Source organism: Xenia sp. Carnegie-2017, unplaced genomic scaffold (genome assembly GCF_021976095.1).
Source record: "Xenia sp. Carnegie-2017 unplaced genomic scaffold, XeniaSp_v1 HiC_scaffold_24, whole genome shotgun sequence".
Classification (NCBI taxonomy): Eukaryota; Metazoa; Cnidaria; class Anthozoa; order Malacalcyonacea; family Xeniidae; genus Xenia; species Xenia sp. Carnegie-2017.
In genome coordinates, this window is record NW_025813487.1 from 18,191,374 (window position 1) to 18,204,773 (window position 13,400).

General features: G+C 33.4%; 2 protein-coding genes and 1 long non-coding RNA gene across 8 annotated transcripts in view; all 3 read right to left on the minus strand.

Annotated features, from left to right (window-relative positions):
• Window positions 1–13,400, minus strand: part of LOC124451692 (neural cell adhesion molecule 1-like) — a 60,979-nt gene that overhangs the window by 17,505 nt on the left and 30,074 nt on the right. Inside the window, exon 1 of one of the 5 annotated variants that reach the window (XM_047002303.1) lies at window positions 10,291–10,375. The exons of the other annotated variants lie outside the window; for them this stretch is intronic. The gene's annotated coding sequence lies outside the window, so the exon portion shown is untranslated. Of the gene's footprint in view, window positions 1–10,290; window positions 10,376–13,400 lie in introns of those variants that run through there. 5 annotated transcript variants of the gene reach the window in all.
• Window positions 55–9,217, minus strand: LOC124451697 (carcinoembryonic antigen-related cell adhesion molecule 5-like). 2 transcript variants are annotated; one of them, XM_047002311.1, is made up of 6 exons: window positions 9,056–9,217; window positions 6,691–6,759; window positions 6,142–6,468; window positions 1,983–2,264; window positions 1,650–1,904; window positions 55–661 (listed from the first exon to the last, which is right to left on the minus strand). In XM_047002311.1, exons 1-6 carry the CDS (start codon window positions 9,057–9,059, stop codon window positions 243–245), a joined length of 1,356 nt encoding a protein of 451 aa, XP_046858267.1. In that variant the 5' UTR covers window positions 9,060–9,217; the 3' UTR covers window positions 55–242. The 2 variants fall into 2 exon arrangements, with proteins under 2 accessions (XP_046858267.1, XP_046858268.1); XM_047002312.1 differs by lacking the exon at window positions 1,650–1,904.
• On the minus strand, window positions 11,372–11,852 carry LOC124451762. The gene is made up of 2 exons (XR_006950663.1): window positions 11,794–11,852; window positions 11,372–11,694 (listed from the first exon to the last, which is right to left on the minus strand). It is a non-coding gene; the product is annotated as an uncharacterized LOC124451762 (long non-coding RNA).

Here is a 13,400-nt window from a genome sequence, read left to right on the forward strand (position 1 = left end):
CAGTAAGATAGATAGAAAATACTTATTCAAAAACAGTATTACCATACACTGTAATCAAAAAAATGAGTCAGAATGACCAGTGTATTTTCTCATCCAAAAATGGCTTCCTTCTGGAAGTCATAAAGTATTGGCAGCTCCAAAGGGAGGAAAAGATGCAAAATTCAAATCTTATTAGAAAATGTAAATGTTCGTAAAAGCACTGTTGCGACTTTACAACATGGAAAATGTTTATAAACACATGTTTAGAATAAAAAATTACTGTTCTCATAATTTGTTCTTTCGTCGGCTATCACGTACTCCGATTCATCATTTTTTTGCAAAGATTCATAGTTATTATCTTCTATATTCATTTTCGATATGTCCAGTTCTTGATAAGTTTTATCAATTGTGTCGTCCTTTGGTCTCAATGATTGATAATTATCTTCTTTATTCATTTTTGATAAATCCAATCCTTGATAAGTTGTATCAACAGAATTTATCCTAACTTCAGATGGAGATTGAAATTGCTCACGTTTTTTACAAAACAAATGTCGGCGATATTGAAAAACAATAGAAACCAAAATTCCAACGATAATTCCAGATGTTAAAGTTATTAAAATAATGTACCATTCTGTTTTGTACTGTTTTATTCTCTCTTTTTGGTCATCACAAAGAACGTTGTCTAGAGAAGAAGCATAGAACTTAAAAACATGGAAAGAAATCAAAAGAGTTTATCTGCATACAATACTAAAATACATATGATAACAAGATTGGAGCATTTTGATTGAGCATTGGATAGATTGAATTGAACATTTCCATTAAGTCTAAGGCAAAGGTCGAGATGTTAATTGCATTGTGTGGCTAGAGCTAAAGTTTGCTATAAAAGAGCGATTTGCTTAAATTTTCTTTTAAGGATTTTTAGCATCTCAGGTAGCGCATGCAAATTGAACAGAAAGAGCTAATAGTATTTTAAACATAAACATGATTTTAAAGCATTCTAAATAAGTTACCTTTCGTGTTGCAATCAGTAGATGAATATTTTGAAAGGAAAAATGATGTTGGAGATTCATATGTTAACACATTTATTGAAAATCAACTCAAATTATAATGTCAAAGAGATGAAAATGCTGACAGAATGCTGAATGACAGAAATATCTATCGAAAAAAATGATAATAATTGACCAAAAAGAACAAATCAAATGAAAGAGTGAAACTCATCTATCTCAAAAATTGATGAAGTAAGATTTTATTATCATTTGTGTTCAAATGGTAACTGCCCCGAATTTTTCGCGTTTGTTCACGTTTCAAACGTCACGTTTGTCAGGCGAAACGTCGGGTTTCAAATTAGGAACGTAATGTATGCTTAGGAAAGTTTAACGTTTGAGGAACAAATTGAACAGGTTTTGGTCATGTGATTAACATGTTTATACGATTTTACAATGATAAAATGCTGTAGCAACTGAAAATTACATCTGTATACCTTAGGCGATTTGCAAAGTTTGATAATTGATCATATAATATATGAAAGAGCTGATTCAAACTTAGAAATCCGCGATTTGAACAAACGTAACGCTTACAAGATGAAACTCGACGTTTCGTCTGACAAACGTGACGTTTGAAACGTAAACAAACGCGAAAAATTCGTGACAGTTACCAGTTGATAATTTTACCTTTGATGATAATAAGATTGTTAACATCAGAAAAATCATTTCCCAGCTTATTTGTTGCTTCACAACGATATGAACCAGCATTACTGAAGTTGAGAGAATTAATGATGTATGTCTTTTTATTACTGATAACTGCACCATTATGATAAATAGTGTAGGTTGGTTCAGGATAACCATCTGATTCACAGGTTATTGTCACATTTTGACCTTTTTTTACTGACATTGGACTGATGGTGATATTGGTTTGTTGTGGTGGATCTGTAAAGAATAAAATTAAATTCAATATTCTACACAAACGTTTATAATGAGATCTGAAATGCTGTCTTACAAACTTACAAGTAGCTTTCACTGTTACTTCAAGAGATTTTTCATCTCTAAAACGTGGATCATTATAACTTTGTGCTTTACATCTGTAATTTCCGCCATCATTCAATGTAACATTAGTGATTACTAATGTCTTACTTACAACTCCAACATCACCAATTATGTTGTTATCTTTATCAAACCATGTGACATTAGCAGGAGGGTTACCTCCTTCACCTATACATACACATGATACATTATCACCTTCATTCACAACCAGAGGAGTTGAACAATTAATTATCACGTTTGGTTTAGCTGAAAACAAAAACAGAAAATTTTCAGTCAATATTAAAAAAAAAGAAAATGAATATAAGGTGAAAAGTAATTGATAAATAAAATCAAGTTATTTGGAATTCAGGAACAATCATTAGGAATTTAGGAAAGCAACATTTTACATAACTTTGACAAGTTTTATTGACTATAGGTGAATTGCAGCCGATCCGAGTGAAGTACAAAGATATTCTCTATTTTGGTCGAAATTTGAATCGTAAACACGAAATTTCCTTTCTCAAATTCAACCAACATGTTATGTATAAGAACACATTTTCATGACAAAACAAACCAATAGCTCATAGTTGTCTTATTTTTATGGCATTGTGGAAAATGTGGAGTGCGGAGTACTGAGAGTTTGTTTACAATTGAGAAATTTTTTAACTCTGCATTTTCCACCATGCTGGGGAGATGGATAGAAAATGTAGAGTTTCTTTATAAGCGTTTGTTTAGGCTTAGTTAAAAATCATGTTAACTATGGAAAACGATGCTGATAGTTTACGCTTAACAATCCAATAATAATTAAAACAGAGACTTTATCGTGGTGACAAATTTGAATATCGCTTTAAAGAAAGCAAATGCAATGGTGAATGCACTGAAACCAAATAAAAACCACGAAACCCTAAATAAAACGGAGAAGAAAAAAACTAACAAAAGAAAACAAAGAAAAAATCAAGAAAAAATCAAGAGTTCGGAAAAGAACTGTTTTAGAATTAGAGCATTAACCTGAAAATTCCGAAAATAACTGTTTTAGAAATTTAAGACACAGTAAAACAAATTGATTAAGTCCTCTAACCGTTCGACAAAGGAGTGCATATCAGGCAATGGTGCGTTGTCAAAGGTCGGTAGGTATGAACTTATTAATGCTTTAACTTGTAAGCAAGTAAACAATGGGAAATCATAAGTTGGACTATACATTTGCTGTTCAAACACATTTTTGGTAGGAGTGCATCACAAATTATTGATCGATATACATCTTGTAAAAGAACTTGGTGAAGATTCTTGTAGCCACAAATGACCTGTCATTACATACATGTATGCTGTTTGTCAAGTGGATGTTGAAACGTCTGAAATCAAGTGGATTAAAAGAGCAAGAAATGCAAAGTCTAGAGTGGTTAATATCGAACGCAGTTAAAAATGCTGCATGAGATTGGTAAGTGACCTTTGCCATCTTCATTGTAAGACTAGTCGCAAAATTCATAGAAACCATCGCTATGCTTCTGACCGTGTACTTGGTGTGGCAAAAAGAAGATTGCCATTCATTGAAATTAACGAAAGTTCAGACAGTGGAAGTATAAAAAAGTGATAAAAGAACTTCATTGGCTGATTTCACTTGCGAAAGTTTGTGGCAAAGTCAAATAAGGACATTCGTTGAAAAAAATAAACAGAGTAAAACGAGGAGCAGAACATATATAAGTAAACAGGTATAACAAAAACATTTCAATATAGAAATAGTGGAGACAAGACACCAAAACAAATACTGAAGACATTATTGAAGCCAGCTGACTATTGAACAACATGCAAGATCATACCAAATAGTGTTTTTCATAACATGTGCTGCCATTTGAATTATGATGACTTGGAGTCTGAAAAGAGTTGAAAAGCCACGACATGGGCTCAAGGAAAAAGAACGATATTCAACATTACTTGTATTTCTTTTAAAGACGACAAGGTGATTTTGGCTGATGAGTTGGATGAAAGCTTCGAAAAATTGTAAGCAATGAAGAAAACACACTACAAAAATAGTTTTTCGCCAGTTGTCAAGAAGATTTTCTCAAATTTAAAAGGTAAAGTTAAATTGGCTACTCTTAGTAAGGCACATGATTGTGTATCTTCAACATGTGAAGAGAAAGAGTCAATAATTCTTTCAAATGGATTTCCAAAGAAATTATTAATTTAAGCAAATTGTTTTTATCTACAAACGAAACAGAGAGGTCTCTTTTTGGACGTGCCAAGTACTCTGTATTCATTAGGCTCCAACAGAAGAACAACGCTTCAATAAATATTGAGAACAAAACTAAGAGCATGGTGCTTTTTAATGTGACGTCAAAGAGGTCACTGAACAGCATGAAGAATTCAACAACACCTTCAAGAATATTTTATCGTTGACGAGAGTATCACGAGACTATCCAGAGTCTGGTTTTGTAAGTGTTGATCTTGTCTTTGCATTTTAGCCATTTCTTCTTTTGTGGAGACAAAAACTTTAGTAACTTTCTTAATTGTGGACAGCAGGCTTGAATCAATATTCAACTCTCTCTTTTGTCCAAAGAAAACAGTTAAGGAATCAGCAAATTTTATCTTTTGTTTTTTCATGAACGTGTAGTTACACCTATTGTTGATACAGGTCATGAGGAAAAGCGTTGATCATTGAAGAGGATATAAAACTTGCTGAAGAAGTCAACGTCAATTTTTATTATTGAAAACTTTTCCTTCTGCTTACAGCGGTAAGCATTCAGTTGGGACTGAGTTGACTGAGTGAGGCATACTTCCATTGACGGTGTGCTAACTGTCGGAGCTACGTGACTTTCTTTGTGGGATTTATCGTGGAGATTTCCAAATCTATTTACTAGAGGTAGAGGATTAGTTATTGGTTTTTGTTGATTGGTCTTGGGTTTATTCTTACAACTGACATCTATCCAAGCATTTTGATTGTTATTAAGGAGAGACAAGATCCGATTGTTGTCTTCTCTTAGCATGCCAATAGAAAATTTCAAATGGTCAATCTCGGCTGCCATTTTCGTGTTGTCGACTAGAAGGACGGCTTTTTTGTTATCATCGTTTTTCGATTTTTCTTCTAAAATACGTAGACGAGTGAGGATTTGGTCGAGTTTACTTGCATTATCGTCGATGTCTAACTTTTCTGAAACAATTTTGTCTATGCTGGGTAACGTTAAAACAAATGTCTCGACATTAACAACGCGCGCGCGAAATTTTGGTTCTTTATCATTAGGTTCGATGCACTTTTCAATTTCTTTCGTCTTGTTTCCGTTATCTTTGGCAGATCTTTCTGGTGGAATATCTTTTTCTTTGGTTACATCTGTTTTGGGCAATTTCAGAATCAGGCTTTTAACATCAGCATCTGTAAGCGTGGATAGACTGTTCTTTGTTCGGCGAGACACAATAGTGATATTACCAGTTGATCATTTGATATCAAATTTTATACCACAAAAGTCGAAAGTAGTATCAAAACGTCGAAAGTGGTATCAATAACAAATTTTTTGTCCTATACTTAAATGTAGTAAAATCTGTGATACAAGCACTTTAACATAGATTATTCAAATCAAACGACGCCTTAAAATTTTCTTTTTAAATTAAAACAACATAAAACAAGTTTTAGCATTTGTCTTCGCTCAACAGCTCAGGTATTCAGCTATAGGATTCCAGACTGCGGTCATATATCGTATAATTACGCCCGATGCTACAGCTACTCAGATTACATGAAAGGCTTGAATAACCCTGCTGCTAAGTTAAAAATAATAAATACAACTTACTTGCAAAAGACACATTACAGGTAAGTCAATAGGATTAGGAGTTAGGTAAATTTATAAACACCAATGTAACTTTGAGTAACATTCTTTAACATTAGAGTTGCAGGTTTAAAAACTTCAAAATTAAACCAAATGACTTAAGGACTGATGTATCATATTTTGGGTCTCCATTATTGCTGCTTATTGTTACAATTGCATGAGTTGCAGAAGCATTGTCAAAATGTCCTAAAGGTCCAACACCGAAAAAGAAGTTTGCAACGACACAATAACAGTTATAAACGTTTCTTCGGCAATATTTTCAGACCAAGTTTCCCTCATTAAATACTCAGAACAATACATACAATACAAGAAAGATTGAAATAATTTAAACTTACCAGCAATATAAACATTTACTTTTGATGAAGTACAAGGAGTAGTTATAATTCTAAATGTAAATTCACCATTGTAACTTTCATTAATATTCTTCAGCCACAAAGTTCCAGGTTTAAAAACTTCAAATGTTGAAGGTGATGTATAATATTGGGGTAGGTCACTATTAGAAAATATATATGCAATTTGTTGAGGGGAAGATGAACCACGAGGTGTAAAACTCCAAAGCCACGCATTAATGTTTCCAGTAACATTTAATGTCCAAGTTATATTGTGAGAAGATCCAGGTAAAAATACAAATCTTTGACCATCAGGTGGAGATGTTATTGGTCCTGAAATTGAAATTTAGCTAATATCTATGACTGATAAAAAGATAGTTTAAGGAAAAAATACATCTTCTACTAACATAACAAAAGTAACTGATGTTTTTAAATCAGGTTCTATAAAAAAATTGTGAATAAAAAATAAACTAATTAAATATTACTACAACAACTAAAAATACATCAAAAATCATTTAAGTAAAAAAAAAGAAATGGATATTTGAAGTTAAATACCTTTGGCAAGACCAAGAAATGTGATCAATGTAACAGTCGAAAATACTAAATTTGTCTTTACCATTTTCACTAAAAAATTAAATGATGAATTTTAATGCTTATGATCTTTGAAAATAAAATCATGAGTTAACATGGCTAGTACTGTGAAAATTCTGATTCTTCAGCTCCAGCTCGTCAATTCTGAACTGGTAAAAATAGCCGGCGCTGCTGCCCATCTCTGGTGCAGAGAACTAAACATGGTGCATCAAAATAAATAGTAATTTTTGCTCGTAAATGGGTAATATTTTGCGTAGCAATATGCTCCATTAATTCAACCACAGAAATATCTTTATCATTGCAATATATTTTTTGTGTTTTAATTTGCTTTATAAAATAAAAACAGTAAAACATGTGCGCTGATTGGTCAAAGGCTGAGTTTGCATTAGCCTGGGTAAACTGATCTTAGCTCAACCTCAATCAATCAGAGATTTTGTGAACCATTCATTAATGCACTTTGTGGAAAATTAAAACGCAAACCTTGAAAATCTTATGCAAAGCAAACCTCAGAGATCTTTGTAAGAATACTCAAGTAGGTGCAAAACCTGCTTTGCACTGATCAACTCTCAAGTTCTCCAAAAGGTCTCCTCAGTTTGCATAAGCCTGGGAAAACACGGTAAACATCTTTCTTTCTTGACTTGATTGGGAAAGCATAAGACAAACATAAATATTGTTTCCTAAAGATTATGAATCATTGACTACATTTAAACCTCACATTACAATTATCGTAAGTGAGAAGTGGCAAATCTTTAGTTCTGCCATGCAAATTATTTATGAGTTCACTAGCTGTAAAAACAATAGATTTCAAAAAAATGAACAATGACAATGATCTGAAATTTACATAGCACAACCAAATTTGCGGGCTAACTTTCCTAATGTTCTTAACAGAATAAACTTGAAATTTAAATCATTTAACTATTCTATTAAAGACGATACACAAACTACAAAAGAAACATTGGTTATATATGAGGATTGACATTGTTTTAGCAAAATGAGCTTTAGGAAAAGACAGTTAGCTGTGTAGGAAAGTAATTTTGTGTAATTTTTAAGTAACAGTTAACAGAAATTCTTCTCTTTTCAACTAAAATGCTTTAGTTTCGAATGAATTTTTACCTTTTACTAACTGTTTGTAGCTATGGCAACTCAAAGTTAGTTTAGTTTTCAACTCGGTCCACAGAAAAGCCCACAAGCATAAATTTACTACAGGATAAGAATTAATGTAGTTGTAAACTGTTTACGCATACTTCTACTATGTTTTAATGTTTAGTCAGTTGAATTTTCATACTATTGTCAATAAAGGCTGTGTTGTGTATACTGTGCTGATGACTGCCATACAATATAATCTAAGCATTCCATCCACATAAATAAGCCCAAGAAAGAGGGAATACAAAATTATATAAGTTCAAGGCTTATGGGCAAATGTTTACAGTATGATTCATGATAAAATATAGTGATTGTTAGGCCCATGGAGGTAGGGTAACCCTACCAGAAGGGTTACATTAGCAAGCAAGTTACCCAACGTGAAATTGCTTTATATGTAGCATTTACATGTGTGCTAGGGTAACCCTGAGGGTTAAGGTTTCCATATCAAATTGATAAGGTTACCACAACAGTTGTGTTATGTTTTTATTTCATAAACCATAAAAATGTTTGCAATAAGGTAATCCCTTTCAGTAGGGCTATGTTCACATCATATCTACTCAAAATATTTGCATATCATGGAAAATAAATTGCTTCCAAAGCATAAAATTATACACAAAATGTGCTACATGACTCTACAGAGACAAACAATAAAACTAGAGCCCATCCACCATCTACAAGGAAGTTTTCGAGATGGCAAAGAAGATTTTTATTCTATGAATGTTAAGTCTTCATTGAAAAAAAACCACTCAATGTGAATATAATATAATGAAAATGAATTTGAAACAATTTTCAGAGGTCTTAGACTGAGTTATGGATATTTATAAATATGTTTCAAGGAAGCCAAAATGTTTCCTCTGCAATCAAGTCTACAACATGCTGATGTTGCTGTCATTAATAGTAATACACAGATCTGTCAATGGTAGAGTCACCCTACACAAAAATATAGCCTTGCAAGTATGATTACCCTATTCCCATGTAAACATGCCTTTATTATTCCAAAGCCATCATCAGAGAATAAATGTAATATATTTATCTAAACACGGTTTTTTAATATTCACATGAAAAACATGTGACTTGGACGAGATTTGAACTCGCACCTTCGGGATACTAGTCCGCCGCTCTACAGGTAGAGCTCAACAAGTACAAGTACGTTATTCCACTAAAAATACAGCAAAACGTAACATACCCATGTAATTTGGTTTTCTTCTGTGAGAATTTCAGAAAGACCCAATTTCCTGCTTCGCAACGTTTAACGTTTAGCGTTATATAAGTCTTTCGTATGAGCTCTGAACGTGAGTTCAATGTACTAGAACGCTATTAAATTTTGTGATTATTTTATTCACTAGCAAAGAAGTTATTTACAACAGTCGTGAGTATTCTATGTGTTAGAATTTATTTACAGGCTTTTTATATATTTGGTTAAAGAAGGTGCAGTTATTACACAGCGGATAATGTACTTGAAATTTGAGTAGTTTTACGTGATTATAAAGTTAAGTGCGTAAGTTTAAGTAGCGCGTTTGAGTAAGTATAGGATTGGCTATTTCCTCTATTGCTAATTCATGAATCTAGATGAGTAATGTACGCACGTTATGTACGTCACTACAGTTTAACGTACGTGATGTCGTTGTTGATTATGCAGTTTTGATGGGCGTATTTCATATTTCTGTGCATATATTCACTCAATATATTCACTATGGTAATTCACTGGCGTATTTTTATTGAAATGATAGAACTGGAATGCTGAGTGGTGATCATTGAACCAAAATACATTGAATAAAATAGATGTATTTAATCAGTGTGCCTCACCGTGACCAGACTTTCTGAAAGTAAATTACCAAGCCAAGGTCCAAAACTTACTAAAATCAATAAAAAATTACCGAATTCGGAGAAGCAGTTGTTAAGCAAATTTAAAGGTTATGGCAAAAAATCGAACGACAAATGCTAAATACACAGAAATCAACTAAAATCATGAAGTTAAAAGAGATGAAAATGCAACAGAAGTATCTACAACGACTTATATTTACTGTTAAACTATCTGTAAATAAGTCAAATTAAAAACAACATTGTTCAGTCTGTATCGGCCTAACTATTGATCAATACATTCAAGATCATTATCTATTAAATAGAAAGTATACATAGTCAAGCAACTTTGGTGAAAACAAGAGCATCAGTAAAACTTCCATAATTTTCGATGGAAAACATTGTATTTTTAGTGTAAATTCACGGCAAAAATCCTCTGTTGTTGCCAGTAAAACAAGATTTTTTGTTTTGTACTTTGCGGAAGTACTAAAGAACTTTCTATTATGATACGTCTCAGAAAACGTCTTAATTCCACAGGAAATTCCGTGAAATGTCAATGAAATTATTTACAAATAATCTTGTCGAACAATATTTGATAACATTTTAAATGATTCACTTTACCTTAAACAATACTGAAGTAAGTAAGCTGGTGAAAAATCTTCACGTATTTCTTAAAGAAACCAGCTAATTTTCCTATTTTCAAAATTATTTCCGGTTCTCATGTTGTGCAAATATTTATATAAGTAATGAAAAGAATGTAAACGCCCCTAAAACGCTGTCATATGTAACAGAGCGATCATATTTTATCAAAACCTCTCTCATGACACGCCACGCAAATTACCCAGAGTTGTTTTAAAAACAGAATACCAGCCACACAATCTTTATTCTGTAATTTTATCCTTACATATGACTTAATGGTGCTTTTAGATGAATGTATAAATTGTGAAAGCATGCTTCGACACGCTGTGCCAATATCCATTTCGTAGTTGATCACAATGCTCTTGAAGACGATGTGCATCCACAAGTGGATTTTGTAAGAAAATCATTGTGAAGAATAACTTCTGTATAAATCGCTTTTGCTGAAATATTCTTAGTAATTTTCATAATTTTAATGCACAACTAAAAATTTCTTATACTTTGTCTACAAAGAATTCCAGATGGGGGGGAGACTTTGGAATCACCAGGGGCCCTGGGAAAGCTTGATCCACCCCCCTGCTTACCCTATCTTTCTTACAAATGATCTTATCCTGCAGTTTTTAGCTGAAAATACCAAACGTGGCTAGATTGAGAATGTTCTTGACGAGTCCCAGGGGGCATGCATCACTGAGAAATTTTTGATTTCGTAAAACAGTGAATCAAATGACAAATAACCAAGTTGTCCTTTAACTTTTACCACTTCAACCCAAGCAACTTCAATTCAGATGGTTGGACTGCAAACTTTTGTTTAGCAAAGGACTGTACATGGATGACGTCAGACGACTTTGCTCTTTTTAATCGGGTATATTAGAAGTTAAAATTGTTTAAAAAAAAGAGCAAATACCATGGTGAATCGTTAAAATAATAACGTAATAGTTCTTAAAAGAACTGTTTAAAACCAGAACACCAACCCAACAATTCTAAAGAATTGTTTTTAAAGCTGAAAGACACTATGCATTTCGGCAGACTACTCATCAGAGAAAAAACGCAAAAATAAAAAATTTACAGGCAATGTACACATTTACTTTCGTTGTGTGTCAGCAGTATTAGCTACGATAGCAAATGTGTAAACACCACTGTTTGATTGACATTCTTTAACATCAGAGTTTCAGGTTCAAAAACTTGAAATGTTAAAGGTGATGAATCATATCGCGGTTCACCATTACCAGTTATCGTTACACGTCGTTGAGCAGCAGTAGCACCACGAGGGATAAAGGACCAAACACGTGCAATTATGGATGAGGTCACATTAAATCTCCAAGTTATATTGTGAGAAAATCCAGGTAAAAATACAAGTCTTTGACCATCCAGGTGGAGATATTATTGAACCTAAAATTATCAATTGGATATTGCTACATCAAAATTAAATCATTTGTGGAAAAAACATAGATGCACAGAATTGAAGTTTTTGTTATCGGTCACAAATACCTTCCAAATACATATGGGTGACTGTTCCATTGAAAATTTCTAGTTGGTCCACAAATAGAACAACATTGAGTTACAACAGCCAGTGAACCTTTCTTTTTGATTTCCAGCTGAGGATTTGGACTTTTGCAATTGAAGCAAAATATGCTGAACAGTGATATGAGCATGCCATAAAAGACAATGAATTTGGGTTCGTCACATGGCAGGGTACCAGGTTCCATGCTAAACAGAATTAAGCACATATTCATACAAGTTGAGCTTCGTTTTCTACGACATTTATGCTGTAACTCACCTAACAGTGTTTTTCGACTGGGAATCTTCAGCTTCGTCTTGTGATGAAAACGGTTCGTCTTCATATTGCCAATCCATATCGGTAATGTCAGAATTACCAATAATATCCTGGACATCGCCGATATTAAAAAATTCATTTGGCTCATTACTGGATTGAGAACCCTCACTTTCAGTATGGGAATCATCACTTTCCTAAAACGTAGAATAGCTAACAGTGCGTAAATTTCCAATGGTCGATGACAAACGTTGTATAAAATGTATTTACACCAACGGGTCAAGTTCTGACTATTTCGTAAAGAGCCTGTTATTTCAAAAAAAAAAAATAAATAAATTTTATACAAAGCACCTTATTCTCAATACATTTATTTACCACCTATTTCAAGAAGTAAATACGTACCATGATTAAACTGTCGCTCAGCCTTTTTTTTGATTTTTTTAACCAACTGAGTTTCTTTTGTAGTTTTGTAACTTTTTTGGCAAGTATGTCGCATCTACTGCACATTTCAACTTGCTCTTGTTTTGGCAGCGGTTCTGGTGAATCCTCTCTAACTGGTTCACTATCAACGCTTTCTGTCGTGTTACACTCGTCAGAATTCCCTTCATCATCAGTATGTTTAACAGCGGGTTCAACATCTTTTACACTTCGTGTTACTTCACGCAACACCTGTTGAAGATAATAAGACACATTTGCATGCATTTCCAGGTTGTGCATACAAACTTGTGTAATTTAACTTGTATAATTTTGTACTTACAACTCTGCGGTCGCGATTGCTCTTATCACCTTGGATTGAAATGCCTTTTACAGAGTCTATGGTTGGAACAGCATCAGAGCACAATTGTCGTCTCATGTTTAGCGATTTTGCAACTGTTGCGTTCACGGTGAATGCAGAATCTGCGAAATGCATTGAACATAGCACAGAGTACTGCTGAGGAACGAATTTTGGCCTATGTCTCCTAACAAATTTTGTCCATTTACTCAGCCTCTCCTTGTCATTCATGGGGAAACGATGTACTGAGACACCCTCTGTGTGTTGTTGTTTGTACAACTTTTTCCGTTGGGCCAACCAGCAACACAATATTGTCCTCCTCGACGATTTTTTGCAGAATTTTGCCTACTCGCCATATTTTAACTTGCGGTGTATCGTTACGTTTGACTAACTTAATAAAAAACTATTCTCCTTATATTATGTGCGTTGTGATAATATTGCATGGGTTTTAAAACCACAGACTACGTCAAGGATGCGACACCCATATGATAAGAATGATAAGTCTAATCCAGAAGTTTATAAAAGTAGTATACATTGGATGATGGGAAATAA

Bases quoted from the DNA above. Each gene is read 5' to 3' on its own strand.
- LOC124451697 (XM_047002311.1), bottom strand. The intron at 6,469-6,690 runs GTATTTAACTTC...TTTCAATTTCAG, and splicing joins ATTTCTTGGTCTTGCCAAAG to GACCAATAACATCTCCACCT. The intron at 1,905-1,982 runs GTAAGTTTGTAA...TATTCTTTACAG, and splicing joins AGTAACAGTGAAAGCTACTT to ATCCACCACAACAAACCAAT.